The 13,788-nt window shown below is 43.3% G+C and overlaps 1 protein-coding gene across 1 annotated transcript; it reads right to left on the reverse strand.

Moving 5' to 3' along the window:
- Positions 1-2,330: 2,330 nt before the first annotated feature.
- Positions 2,331-13,367, reverse strand: EVA1A (eva-1 homolog A (C. elegans); the record flags this gene model as incomplete). The annotated part of the gene is made up of 3 exons (XM_010013450.1): positions 2,331-2,701; positions 9,064-9,237; positions 13,203-13,367. Coding segments are annotated over 3 exons (710 nt in total), but the record flags the coding sequence as incomplete, so codon positions are not given.
- Positions 13,368-13,788: the final 421 nt, after the last annotated feature.

Here is a 13,788-nt window from a genome sequence, read left to right on the forward strand (position 1 = left end):
TAGCATGTTTAAGATCAGTTTTGCAAGCTATCTCCCAAGACACAGCACTCTAAATCTGAAAACTTGCTGTCCCTTAATCACCAAGGTTGAGAGATTATATCTTGCTATAGGGGAAAACACATGGCAAACAAAACTGATCCTGCTGACCTCATCCTGTCATTTTGCTCTTTGACACCTTCAGAAAGCACATTTGACATTCCAGCTAAAGCACAGCATTTGCCGATGCATCCAGCATTTGGGATCTGCCTCTTGCTTTGTTTCTAAATATCAGCTGCAAAATTACATCTCAGGTCAATACTGAGTTTTTCCATTTGAACCTTCGTGGGACCAGGACCAGAAATTGCTCTGCAGTACTAGTATTGCCTTCGCAGGTGAAGCCACCTCTTACCAGCCAGCCTTACCTCTGTCATTACCAGTAACACCAGTTGCAGTTACTTAACTTTGTTCTCACCCTGCAAGAGCTGGAAGCAATGTAGCTTTCCTCAGCCAGAGAAAGAGCCCCACACTGACCCCAAAGATTGCCAATAAGGCCCTTGGTGTCAGAGATCTGTCCCACCATGCAGCTGTTTAGCACAGCATATGAACCCTTGCAACCCCACTCTAACACCTTCAGTCATCTCATGGGCAGATCCACCCATCTCCATCTCTCCTTGAGGCTAGGGAAAAGCTCTGGGCATTCAGAGCTTTTGGTCATTATTTGCTTTGCCAGCATTCATTTAGTGAACTCTTAAGACATAAGTATGCCTAAGTAACAGGGGAGCACATTCCAAATCGTTGCAGGCTACAGCAGCATCATACAGACTTGGAAAACACCAAGTTTTATGACCAAAGTGATACAAACTGGTGCTTAGAAGTGAGTAGGTGGTGATATCCCATTAAATACTGCATGGGACAACTGGAGGAGCACTAAAATACGTTTTACCTTTTTTCCATGTGTTGTTTTGGTTCATTTAACATTTGCTTCTGGCTCACGCTTGTCCCCTGGAAAAAGACTCAAAGCATGAAATCACTGACTCTTTTCCTTGGTGCAGGTAAGCTTTGTAATGGCCCCTTACCACATTGCTCAGTTGCTCCTGACTATGTGTATGGCAAAAGTAGACTGATGGGCTGCAGCCAAACTAAAAAGTGACTCCAGTTTCCTGCATGCAGAAGACATCAGCCCTGATTGCTTTGCAGAGGTGTGCTACTCTTCCAAAGTATCTCCCTTGAGCAACACTTATGCCCAAAGTGGAAATGCTAATTCAAATGTATTGAAGCGAACCAGAGTTTATTTAGCATTTATTACCCATTCTGTTGTCAAATGTGGCTTCTTCTGTCTCCATTTTCCTCTGGTAAACATAGAACTTTTTTATTATTATTTTTTTAATAAAATATATAAAACATTGTGCATTGCTATCCATAGGAAAACTGTAGTTTAACAACAAGAAAAAGAATAAGGCACATCCCTGTGCAGCATCTTCAAATATATATATATATTTAAAACACAACAAAAAGAGAACCCTTTTCAACCTCTTTGAGGTTGTTAACTTCTCACCAGTCACTGACACATCTCCTACATTACCATAATTTCACTGTTGGAGGTGGGTTGGGTTGTGTTTGACAGGGGCCAGCAGGGAGAACAGACTCAAAAAAATAATAGGATTTTATCCCTGAGGTGTCAGTAAAAAACCTAAATGTTCCCATTGAAAAGGAAGACGAAAAGACAGCCATAAATAACTGAATACACTATGGCAAACATCCAAGCACCGAGATGATTTCATGATGGAAAAATCCTCCTCCCCCCAGTTCCCCAGTTCTTAACAAGTCATATTTGCCATTGGATTTTAATTAGGTTAATCTCATGGCTCTGAAGTCACAAGACAATCGGTCAGGATGAACCTCCCATTCCCTTCCCAAATCATCTTTCCAGATTAGTCGTTTTGTTCACAATTCTCCCACAGTCCTCAGGAAAGGGAAACAAAAAAATCCTAAATGAACACCAAATCCTGGATGACTTCTCTCCCCAGCCAAGAAAGGAGTACTTGTACCGCAGCATGCCAAACTCCATGTCCCACGTGGGAGACTGTAATTGTCACCTTCCTGCCTGCTATTAACACGCGAAGTTGGCAACCACCTCTGTTAAAACAAGAGCGTCCGTGAAGAGGGGTGCTCAAAATATGTCAGGGAGAAGGAGATGGGGAGAGCTTTATTGCTGTCCATCTACGCTGCTCCAGGTAGCACGCCCAAAAGGAAAGGAGGAGACATCCGCGCAATATTCCTTCCCTCCCTCTCCTTTATCTTGTGTGGAGGAGCCCCAGGGTGCAGGGCAGGATGGTTGGACTCCCCATTGCTTAGTAGTAACGGTTGAGGCTCCTGGTGCCTGGGATGTCCGGCTGGCCGTTCATCCAGATCTCCCGGATGATGCGCTCCCTCTCCTCCAGGCGCTGGGCTCGCTCCAGCTCCTCTGCTGAAGTGAAGACATTCATGTTCAAAGTCCTCTCGAACCTGCGGTGCCTGCGGGCGGACAGGTCCGAAGTGGTGTCCGAATCGTCGTCGCTGTCGCTGCTGTCAGTGTCGCTCTCCCGCTCCCGAGGAGGTTTCTTTGTGGAGGAACGTTTGCAGTCAGTTCGGCAGGACACCCTTAGCACCAGGGCCAGCAGCGTCAAGACAAGTCCAATGCACACTCCGGAGACAAAATACAGAGCAGCCCGCTCAGGGTTTTCTGAAAGGAGAATGGAAATGATTGTCGAGATCATCCCTTAAAAGAACAAAATACACACAGGTCCTCTGTGCACATACCAGCCATGGTCTCTGGAGGGGCAGAGTTTCGAATGGCTGCTTTTACTTCCATGCCTTCCTTTGCCTCTTTCTCCCCAGGGAAATCAGGGAGGGGAATTTAAACGGTGGATGTGTTGCCAAGGCATCTTCCCACATGCAGAATGTGGGTTCACTGCAGTTATGTCTTGGAGTTGTCTGGAAAGGGAAGGAGCAGCCCGCAGAATTAAATGCTAATTCCAGTGGCTGAGCAAGTGGGGTTGACACCAGGGCACTGCACACCCAGCAGCACCTAAGTGCATCTTCCTGTCACATCCATTATCGTATACCAGGAATAAAGATGACTACTAAGCTTTGTATGCTCTCTGTGCCATGGCTCAGCTGAAATGGGAAGCCTTGCAGCATGAAAAAATGCATATTATTTATTCATAGGTTTCATTTGCTTATCTAAGGCAAGCGTGCTGGCTTTCTGCCCAGACCACCAAAATGTGTATCTGCACTACACAAGCATAGCTGAAGTCAGTGCACCAACAGGGTAAATCCTGCATAGCAACCTTTCAGAGCTGATAAAACAAGACTCCAAAGGATCCACAATGCCCTTTATAAAAGCCATCTTGTTTGTTTACTATCTTTTGTTGTTGTTTTTGTTTATGAGATTACTTAGAAATGTAATTATGATAATAAACATCGTTACTGCAATTCCCCTGGGCTGAATCATCTTGGCTTATACGGGTGAAGGTGAACCAAGCAGAAGTGTCAAGGCCAGCTCTGCTCCACTGCATCTGCTGGGAGTCCTGAGTTCAAGGATGCTAACATTCAGCCTCAAAACATCTCTGTAACTAAAAGGCTAAGCTCTACTTTTTTCTCCCCTACTGTGCTTTTAGAAACTGCTTTCTCCAGCTGGTTTCCTCACAGTAAAGGTTGCAGAAGATGAACTGGAAACCATTTGGAGATATTGAAAACACAGGACAAGACCCAGCTGTAATTTCAAAGGTGGCTCTGAATTTGAAGTTAGCCATGTTCTGAGTAAGGGGTTGGACCAAGTGACCTGTGGAGGCCTCTTCCAGCCCAAATTATTCTTTGATTCTGTGGTCAGAACCCAAACACTGACTTGTGCACTGTTCAAGGCAATGCGTAGTTCAATGCCTGGAGATGCTCATGAACAGAGACTTGGTGCTCTTCACTTCCCACCCAATGAATCTCAAAGGCGATTGACAAGCCAAGGTGAAGGAAGATGTTACTCTAAAGACTGGATAATAAAACATAAGACTGTTGCTAGAGTGGTTGGTGTGGATGGCATGGAGGAAAAATAGGCTGAAGAGAGACAACAAGAAAAAGAGGAGAAAACTGCAGCAGATGCATTCAACAAGTCCAAAAAAGAGGACAGAAATGCAGCAGTAGTTGAAAAGTCAAGTGAAACTAAAGCCAGGGGTTTTAAGCTAAGATATTTTGACAAAAGTGAAACCGCAAATATCCAAAGGTAAAAGACAAGATACCAGAGCAGGCACGAAGGATATGCCGATGGCTCTTGTAGCAGCCTGAGTGAAAACCTGGCTCCAACAAAGCTAATGGCAACTCTGAACTCAATGGGCAGAACTCAGACTAGAACTGCAGTCTGTTTGTGCAGTAGCAAAGCTGCTGCCCACCTGCTACCTGTAGAGAAGTGGCCTTAATTTCAGAGACTTGAAAACCTGAGGAAACATGGGATCACTACCCAATAGTGCTTTTACCTCCATGTGCAATATAACTCAAGACAGCAATTGCAAAACTCCCTTTGCAAATAGGTCAAAAGAGGGCTCTGAGACACCCAAAGTGTGGGAGAGTTAGAAGAACAAATGTGCAGGACTGATCCGTTTGTACTAAAAGGCACTCGGTCCAGTGTGCCTCTGCTCTGCCTGGCTGATAGGACGCCAGGCAGTGTCCTGAGCACCACGTTCCTCCGCACACATGGGCTTGATCTGGTTGCATTAGTTCCACTGCTCACTTTTAAAGCAACTCATACAAAAAAAAATAAAAATAGATTGGAGCTGAGACACAGACACGTGGTTTCCCTTCCCCTGTTTTTGTCCATGTCCTGCCTTTCCTTTCTCCTCCACACTCTTTTTTCTATGCTACTGTATCCAGCCCATGAGCAAGCTGCATCTCAATTGCTACTTAAGCAACTATTTTTCATCCCCTGCTTGTGCTTGTATGTATAGCCCTTCATGCAGTGCAATGGCTGTAATTGAATCTTCGGGCTCCAGTGGCATTTATGAGCTCCTACAGCTACTCTGTCAACATCTGAGACGCTGTCTGGACTTCCTCACCGAGCTGTAACCCTATGTTCAACTGCAGTCTTGGCATTTGTCATACACACAATCCACTTGCACAGCAACATCTCTTTTATTCACAGCAGAAAGAGCAACTTAAGCTAAAAACCATGGGCTCTGCTTTTTCTCAGTTGAAGTAGCCAAGTCAGCAATAGCCTAGATTTGACGGTTTGACGGTTGATGAGTGATTTTGAGAGCCTTCCCCATTGCGCGTTCCACTTGTAAAGACCAAAAAGGGACATCTTCTTCAGCAAAAACTCAAAAGTGGCTCAAATTCATCATACCAAGACTAAAGCTCCTCTTTAAAAGTGTATAGACATCAGTAGCAGGAGTTAACATGATTTTAATATGCATTCGCGTGTGTGTGTACACCCATTAAGACACGGATTTTGACCAGTGCAACTTTTTCTTCCACTGCTATGGATGACAGCTCAGAGCTGTTTAGTTTTTCTCCTAGATTTCTAGCAGGACTCAGTTGCTGTCAATCTCTTTAGCTGGGGTTACCTTTCCCCTTCCTGATATTTCTCTTTCTGGATTGAGAGCATTGATGAAAATGTCACTGACTCAAGCCTGAATTTAATCCATGGAGACAAAAGATATATGCTCTTTATAACTCTCTATACAAAACCCACCATTGTCTAGGTGCTTAAACTGGCCAAAAATTAGAAACACATTTTATTTTGTTTTTCCAACCAAACCAGCAGCAATTACGGAGCCCGTTTCCTGAGGGCTAACAATCTGCTGGGAGCATCAGCCCAGACTGCCATTAATTCCCCAGGAAATGCCCCAGGCCAAGGTTGTTATTGCTATTATAATAAATTGTTTCAATAAATAAAAAACAATCTAGGCATTAACACTGCTGGCTTCCTGTGATAGCTTCATGCATTCAGAAACCTCAGTGGGGAGGAAAATTTCAGAGGGCCCCAGTAAAAGGTTCAGCATTAAGCACGGCTAGACAAACAGTAGTAGCAATATCTTCCAGGGGATTTACTGTTAGCCCCACAGGCTGCCGAAATCCCCTGGTAGAACAGAGGAAGCTCTCCAGGAGCCCCTTATTAAGACTCAGGCCAAGCAGTCTAAAAGTTGGAATGATCTCCCCCAGGTTGCTTTTTTGGAAGCCCCTTGTTAATAACTTGGCACAAAGCTCTGCTTGTGGAAGACGAATAAAACAGGGGTTTTGTTGAGGTTTCATTCCAACTACTTCAGCCCAAATGCAACAACAAAACTTGAGTAAGTCTCCTGTCCAAAAGGAGGCACTGGAAATGCTCTGATACAGTTTGAATGTTTAATATTTATACAACCACGAGAGATGGTTCTGGTTTTGCTGGTAGGCTGTGACTGCTTAAGACAGTTCCAGCTGTCACTGAGACTGGTGAAGTCGTTCCAAGCACTCAGACAGGTTTTGGAACAGCTCCATAACAAATAACAGGTCTGATGTTTGTGGGCAGAGATTGTATTTAATGAAAAACTTTATTTTATAAAGAAAATCAGCTTTCAAATTAAGGGCATCTCTGAGTCTTTTGCAAGACTAAACTAAACATGACACCTACTTGTTTGATCAACTGATAAATTCACTCCTCATTGACATTGTTCACTCTTTCTCCCTATTTCTGAAGAAATGTTGTTTTCAAGGTTCTGGAAGCTGAGATAAGACTAACACCTAACTGGCTTCAACTCCTAACCATGATGATACCTGCAAACAGATCTGACAGTGAAAACCCAGGCTCCTGCAAAGAGGCTTTGCTCCCTGCTGCGCTGTGATTTTTCAGTCCTCAGTTGTCAATAGGAATGTTCCCAATTATTATATGGGAACATCAGTCAAAGCTTTGAACTCATAACCTAAACCTTTCCATATTCACCTATAACAAAATAAATCATGCCAAATCCATCCTTTCCACTAAAAGCAGAGGGCTAAATTACATGCAGCACATGAATATGGTTTAGGGCCTCTGCTGTCTCAATCCATGGGGCAGCCATCAATTATTTTTGTAATAAATAACAAATTGAACATATAGATTGAGACTAAACCCTATCCAAACAGTCATGGTTAAGTACACTGGAAAACATGAACAACAAGCTCCTGAACTCTTTACTGGAAACCAAAGTTGTGAGGTCTGAGCTTTACATATTTGACATACAGAGGGTGTGAACACATCACAATGAGACCACATCATGAGAGGGCAAGCAAACCCCACAGCACCAAGACAGTTAAAGCTGTTCTTTATTATATGTGCTACAGTAAAATTTAGAGGTTCATGCCAAGACTGACACCTTGTGAAGGGGATGAATCAAGGCCTTGTGCCCTACCAAATGAATGCAGGGTCAAAGAGTTCTGCTGTGACCAATGGAAGCAAAGTCCCACTGTCCCAGACCATAAATCCTACAACCTTCTGCTGCCCATTACTGTTCAGATGGGGAAAATAAGATTAACAGCATTTTGTTTTATAGTAAGGTTGGGAATGTAGGTAATTTCATGTCACAGATTGACAGCTGTAGGTAAGGGGAGGGGAGAAGTGTGATAGGCAGAAGACTCCTTTAAAGTTTGCTTTTTCTAATCTTTTCTTAGAAAAACCCAAGCTTTAAAAATCCTAATCAGCTAACTCTTGTGAAGAGCACTTTTAATTTCACTTAAGCTGCCTGCTTTTTAAAGGTGTCACAGAAAGATGGATCCTGATGCCACCACTGGACATGTAGAAGGGCAGAACTCTGGATTCACTATTCATGGTCCTTTTAGAAGGACTCTCCACGAAATGCATAGAAACACTCTTACTAATCTACTCAGTGATTCCAAAATGCAAAATCCAAGTTAGTTATTTCGAATCCTCATATTTGCCTATAGTACCATGGCAGTATCTCAGCAAGAACAAGAGCATGGCACCATGAACACGCTAGCATTTAATGAATTACCAAGACCAAATGGCACAGAGACATGAAAAACTAGCCCATAAATATTTGAGTTTTAGCTATACAGATCTCAATACTCCAGAATAGTTTAACTGCATTTCAGTGGTATACAGAATTATTAACAGCATGTAGTAATAGAGCAACATATTAATATTACTAGCAAGTAATATTAATGGCAATAAGTATTGCAAGGTAAGAAGGATACAAACCTTTCATTAAACAAATGGAGAACACCCATAAGAAAAAATTACCACAGACTATATTTTCTGCCTTGGGAGGCTAGTTACACAGAAACCAGGACCCTCCCTCTGGGGAAAGCAGCAGAGATTGGCCTTAAATATGCTGAGTTAGTGCATCTGATGATATTCAGCCAGAAACTTCTTTTGGTTTAGGTCCTCCAACTGTGGTGGAAATCCCTGCTGTTGTCGAGGTACCTCATGCAGTTGTGGGATGGGAAATATTTGCACTATATCACCTGCTTCTACTGTATTTTTTGGTATCAATGGAATTGATCCCAATCACTCAGCAGGGCACAAATCTTTATTTCAACTTTTTAAGTAAATCTTTTTAGAAGGCTGCTCCTCTGTTACTTGAAAGATACATGTGGGTGAAAGATAAACTGTGATCCAAAGCAATCTTACTCTAAACTAGTTTTACATATACAATTAAGTAGACTCTCAAGTTACTACATCTTCACACTCCTACTGAAGGTAAGCCAAATTCTCTTAAGCAGGGTGCTCTGAGTGCTGCTTATTTTCCAAATTACAGGACAACAAGCTTGCCTCCCTAATGAGCCAGGCTTTGATCTCCAGGAAAATGGAGCACTAAGAATAATATCACATGTAAGATTACATTGTATTTAACTCCAGATGAGAGCAAACACAGTGGAAAGCAGAGCACAATAAACCTTATTATATACTGTCTGATAGAGCTGCCCTGGTCAGGTCTTTCAAGGGGAATTTGCTGAGAGACAAATGAAAAATATAAACAGTTCAAAGAGGTAGATTTAGCCCTAGGTGACTGTGAAACGTAGGCTCAGTTGAGTGTCTACAAAGAGCTTGAGAGAGCCCAGAGAGATGACAGCCACAAGACCTACCTGTGATAAAGGCATACGCTGCTAGGATGTTGCTGAGCAGCGCCATCTCTGTGCTGACACCCACAGGCTCCATGCTGCTGTTGAGTGCGGGTAGTTGTGTCTCATCCACAGGCAGCAGGAAGGGGCTGCTGTCTAGAGGGTAGAAGGTGGCCGATCTCCCTTTCTTCTTCTCTGCTTTGAAACAGAAAGGGAATGAGGAACGAGGTACAAGCCCTATCCTGCCCTATCCCCACCAGATCAGCATCTGCATTCAGACATCTGGAGCCACTCAACAGCAAGCATCCCAGATTTGCCCCCTTTTGGGGGTGACTAAACCTTCTCAGGTAGCTTCAGCTGAGCACATACCCTGTCTGCATCTAGGCAGCATCTTCTCTTCCCCATCTCCTGCTCTTTCATGTCACCACTTGGACACACCCACCTACGCTACAGCAAAAATACAATCAGGTTTCTCTTCTCTTATACAAATCAAAGGAGCCTTTATCACCAGTGGGTTCAGCTAGGCTTGTAAAATAAGGACTAGAAAACACAGGAAGAGCCAGCAACCCTCTGCCAGTGTCGCGGTGTAGTGATCCATCCACACCTGGCAAACAGACGTGCTTTCTCTCCAGCCTTTCCAGGGAAGGGCAGACCTGAGTTTATGACTTCCTTCAGAAGCCTGCTCATATTGTGTTTCACCCAGACACCATTTCCTCTTTGGAGAGGTGAGTGAACATGGGTTAATGATTTGATTTTATTTGTTGAAGACTGGAGCTAAGGAGGCAGCTAATTCCAGGAGGCTCAAAGAGACCCTTTCAGATCTTATCAACTCACTGCTGAGTGCTCCCTGCACCTTGATCTGCAGGCAAACACCCCCACTAGTCACAAAACACTAATTGTTTTAAACACACGAAAGAGTCAGTGCACAGGATCCAGCTCCATCACCCATGTGATTGTTTAACTGTAGCTATTACAGTTTTAGAGGCTCCCTTCCCTGGGTGGCTGGTTCTGGCCAAAAGCAAGCATCACACTGTAAAATCACAAACTGGCACCTGGCTTCCACTTATCTGCAGGTATTAAATTCAGGGAACTGTCAGCCCCATTTCTGATGATGCCATCAGTGCCATGCAAGCAAAGGCACTCTGACAGCAGCCACAGCACAAGATGGTCTGTGTTCCCTGGCTCCCTCATCCATCTCCTTCCCCTGCAAACCCAGCAGCATGAGACATGTTCAACTTCCAGGAAGCGGCTCAGTCGAGGAAAGCAGCAACAGAAATTGAGGGGTGTCAAACAGGTAATACTGGATGGAGAGGGACAGAGTGCATGAATGTGCACACAGTGATGCCAACTCCTAATCTGCCTTGGAGGAGAAGCAGTGGGGATGGATATCACTGTAAGGAATCAGGCTCAAGGAATATGGGCACAGTTGTATCTCTGCCCCTGAGTAGATGCATTGCCTTGGGAAAGCTACATGTTACAAGCTATGAGGTGATAATGACTGGCCCTGAAGCAAAGTTTTTAAACTTGGGTCTCTGGGCGGCAGATCCAAAAGGGGAAAATATCCCAAGAAGCTCTTGCCTTAGGAGAACAGAGATCAGTTGTATGAATGTAGGCACTGAGGCACAGGATCAAGGGCACATTCAAAAAAAAGCAAAGTTTTGAATAATCTTTTAATTCAGATGTAGGCACCAACATGCCCTCTCATCTTTCCTTTATTCTCCCTATCTGGTAAATCTATGTCTGTACAAATGGTTGGATTTTTCTCTACCACCCTTCCTGCAAAGAAATCCATACAAACAGGGTAAATTTTTAATTTCTAGAATATGAACCTAAAAACTGGATACTTCACAGCACCTCAAGTAGCAGTATGTTTCTAAACTGAATCCTGATATTAGCTGACAGATCCTAGTAATTCAGCTCTTCCTATATCAGACACTTAAATCTTGATGTATTTGCTCATACACAGACATCTAAGATACACCAGGGTCAGGAGGACATCCATGCAGAGATGGCAGGTATGAGAAGGGGTGTGAGGGAAACTCTTGCCCTTCTAGGGCAGCATCTAGAAAGCAGGTGAACACCTCAGGTCCTCTCAAATGCCACATTTATATGGGGCAATACTGAGTTGTCTACATACTGAGGTCTGGCTCTAAACTAGTTAATCTAAAATCCCTTTACAACCAATGTAAATGAAGGGCACTACCAGGATATTCTCTCCTATGTATTTCATAACCATATATCTCATCATAGAGAGGACTGCTGGGTTAGGTGGCTCCAGGTTCCTGCTAGGCCTCTGAGAGTTTTTTACATATCTGCATTAAAGTCCAGAGGTGCTAGGATATGAACATGGGGCCTCTGCACCATGCTTTCTCACATGCCCAGTTCTGCAGTGGTGGCAACACACCTGCCCTTCACTGTCAATACATTCGTGGGAACTCACTAGGACTAAGGTTTGAATTAAATTTGCGGTAGGGTCTTCCATGTGCATGTGCTAGATCAGCCAGGAAAGGCTCAAATAGACACCACTTCAGCTGGGCCTGGGGCATCCCTTGTAAACCATGCCATGCAATAATGGTGTATTTGGGAAACAGAGTAAGGCATAACTCTTCTCATGAGAGACGTAAGAAGAATCTTCCTTTCTTTTTTTTTTACTTCTGACTTACCCAAAGAACAGATGCAATCAAACAAGTTTTTAAATGAATAGTTGTCTGCATACACTATACTCCAGCAAAGAGCACCACAAAACCACAGAACTGGTTTTGTCATCTGCAGGATTGTACAAGCACAGACAGGGAAGATAGAAAATGACTGGAGTTATGCAGGATGGAAAAAACAAACAAACGTAATTTCTCAAAGGCCATGTGTTGCTACGCTATGCGGCTCCCTGGTCTGCCGTTCATTCCAGGATCGTATTAGAAGACATCCCCTTTCCTCCTTGCTACCTTTGAAGATCTTGTCTATGCCTAATCAGCTCACCTACTACTGATTTTCACTGCACCACCGTTTCCGACCCAGTGACTATCCAGTCACTCAAACTGTTTCCCTGTGACTATATACCAAATCTGAGCAAAATTATTTCAACTAGCAGTAAATTTTCCCAACACAACAGTGTAAGCATAAGAGAGGTTATTCATGATACCAAGCTGACTTTATCAAGTAGTTTTAATAAAAGAAGTAAAACGGGGAGGGAGATTACAGAAATGTCCAAATATTTCCTTTTGCTACTTTTGAAACATTCTTTCAGCTTTTAATTTCAAAAGGACAACTTTGTTTGAAAAGTGGTGCACGTTTTAAAAATTAATGAATAAGCGATGTGAAAACTAAACAAAAAGTGTCATTTGTAGAAGTGAAATGTTTAGATGAATGATAATGAGTTCAGGATTTTTTTTTTCTTGCTTAAAAGAATCACCAGGATCACACAATTAATTTGGGGCTAACTCAAAATTCTTTCCTTGGCAGTTTTTCAGTAAGGCCTCCAAACTGACAAATCTGTTATTGCCAACTCTTAATTCTCTGTGGATTGACTATCCAAGCTGTGGACTAACTTTGCCAGGAGAGTAGACATAGAGGAGAGGCAGCTCTGCCCATACCCACCCTAGAGCTGAATCTCTGGGAGCTCAGGCTGGGTGTTTCAGAAGTAATGGTGTATACTATCTCCGGTGTGTTGGGAAACACAATGCAAAACTACTCATTAACCGAATACGTGCTCACCTGTACTCTTCCTTTATTCATGCACCACCTCTTCCTCCTACTTGCCCATCCCTATAGATAGCTAAGATTTAACTTCATTCATCTCTTGACTTTGCATTTTATTAAAATAGCATCATATTTCAAAGGTGAAAATTTCTCTATCCCCTATGAGGCAGATCTACTGTCTCTGCCTTTTTTGGTTTTTTCTTTGCCACTGTATTAGACAGGTCTGCAAAGCATTTCTGTGATGAACTTTGACATGCATGGCCATGACTGCTATTTCAAGAGATCCAACATGAGCTTCGCAACAGTTCACTTTAGTCCATCACTGGTCATGACTTGAAGCTTCTCTTTCTGCCTGTGACATGGATGGGGTTTGGGAACAATAAAGAAACCCAGATAAGGGGATACATAAGGGAACAGTTAACACAACACAGTTAGGTTTGGGCCAATATTGCAATAGTCATAGCTACCTGGGAGAGCTCGCCCTATGTTGGAAGGGGAGACATCAGAAAGGAACACACCGTCCCTTATAACATTGGGATCAAACACTCTTGGCCTCAGTGGAAAATGTGGCTTCTGAAATCCTTGGTAATTGGTCGGTCTTGGCTGGGTTTCGTGCAGAAGCTTCTTGGGAACTGAAAGAGAGGAGTAAGAAGAGCACAGTTGTTACAGTGAGTTATTTCAGCTGGTCAGAATGAGAATTATCACATTATGCTATGGGCTCAGCTGATGCTTAATTATACCATGTGCAGGCCAAACAGACACTCATTTACTACTATGATGAATGCTCTCCAAATGCCAGCACAGAGACACTCAGTGAGAGAATGCTGGAAACTATAAAGTGACTAAGATACTCTTTACTTACAATTAAGCTTTGAGACTAGACTAAGGATCAGATTTGGACATCTTATTTAGACAACAATCTTAGAAACTGAAAAGCTAGGCTTTGGCCTCAGCCCCAAGCTTCAGAGCACTCAGCTAAGACACCCCTGTTCCTACCATGATAGCAGGTTGCACAGGATGCCCCATAACAACGGGAACTATCTGGTATGCCTG

Source organism: Nestor notabilis, unplaced genomic scaffold (genome assembly GCF_000696875.1).
Source record: "Nestor notabilis isolate BGI_N333 unplaced genomic scaffold, ASM69687v1 scaffold19864, whole genome shotgun sequence".
NCBI lineage: Eukaryota > Metazoa > Chordata > Aves > Psittaciformes > Psittacidae > Nestor > Nestor notabilis.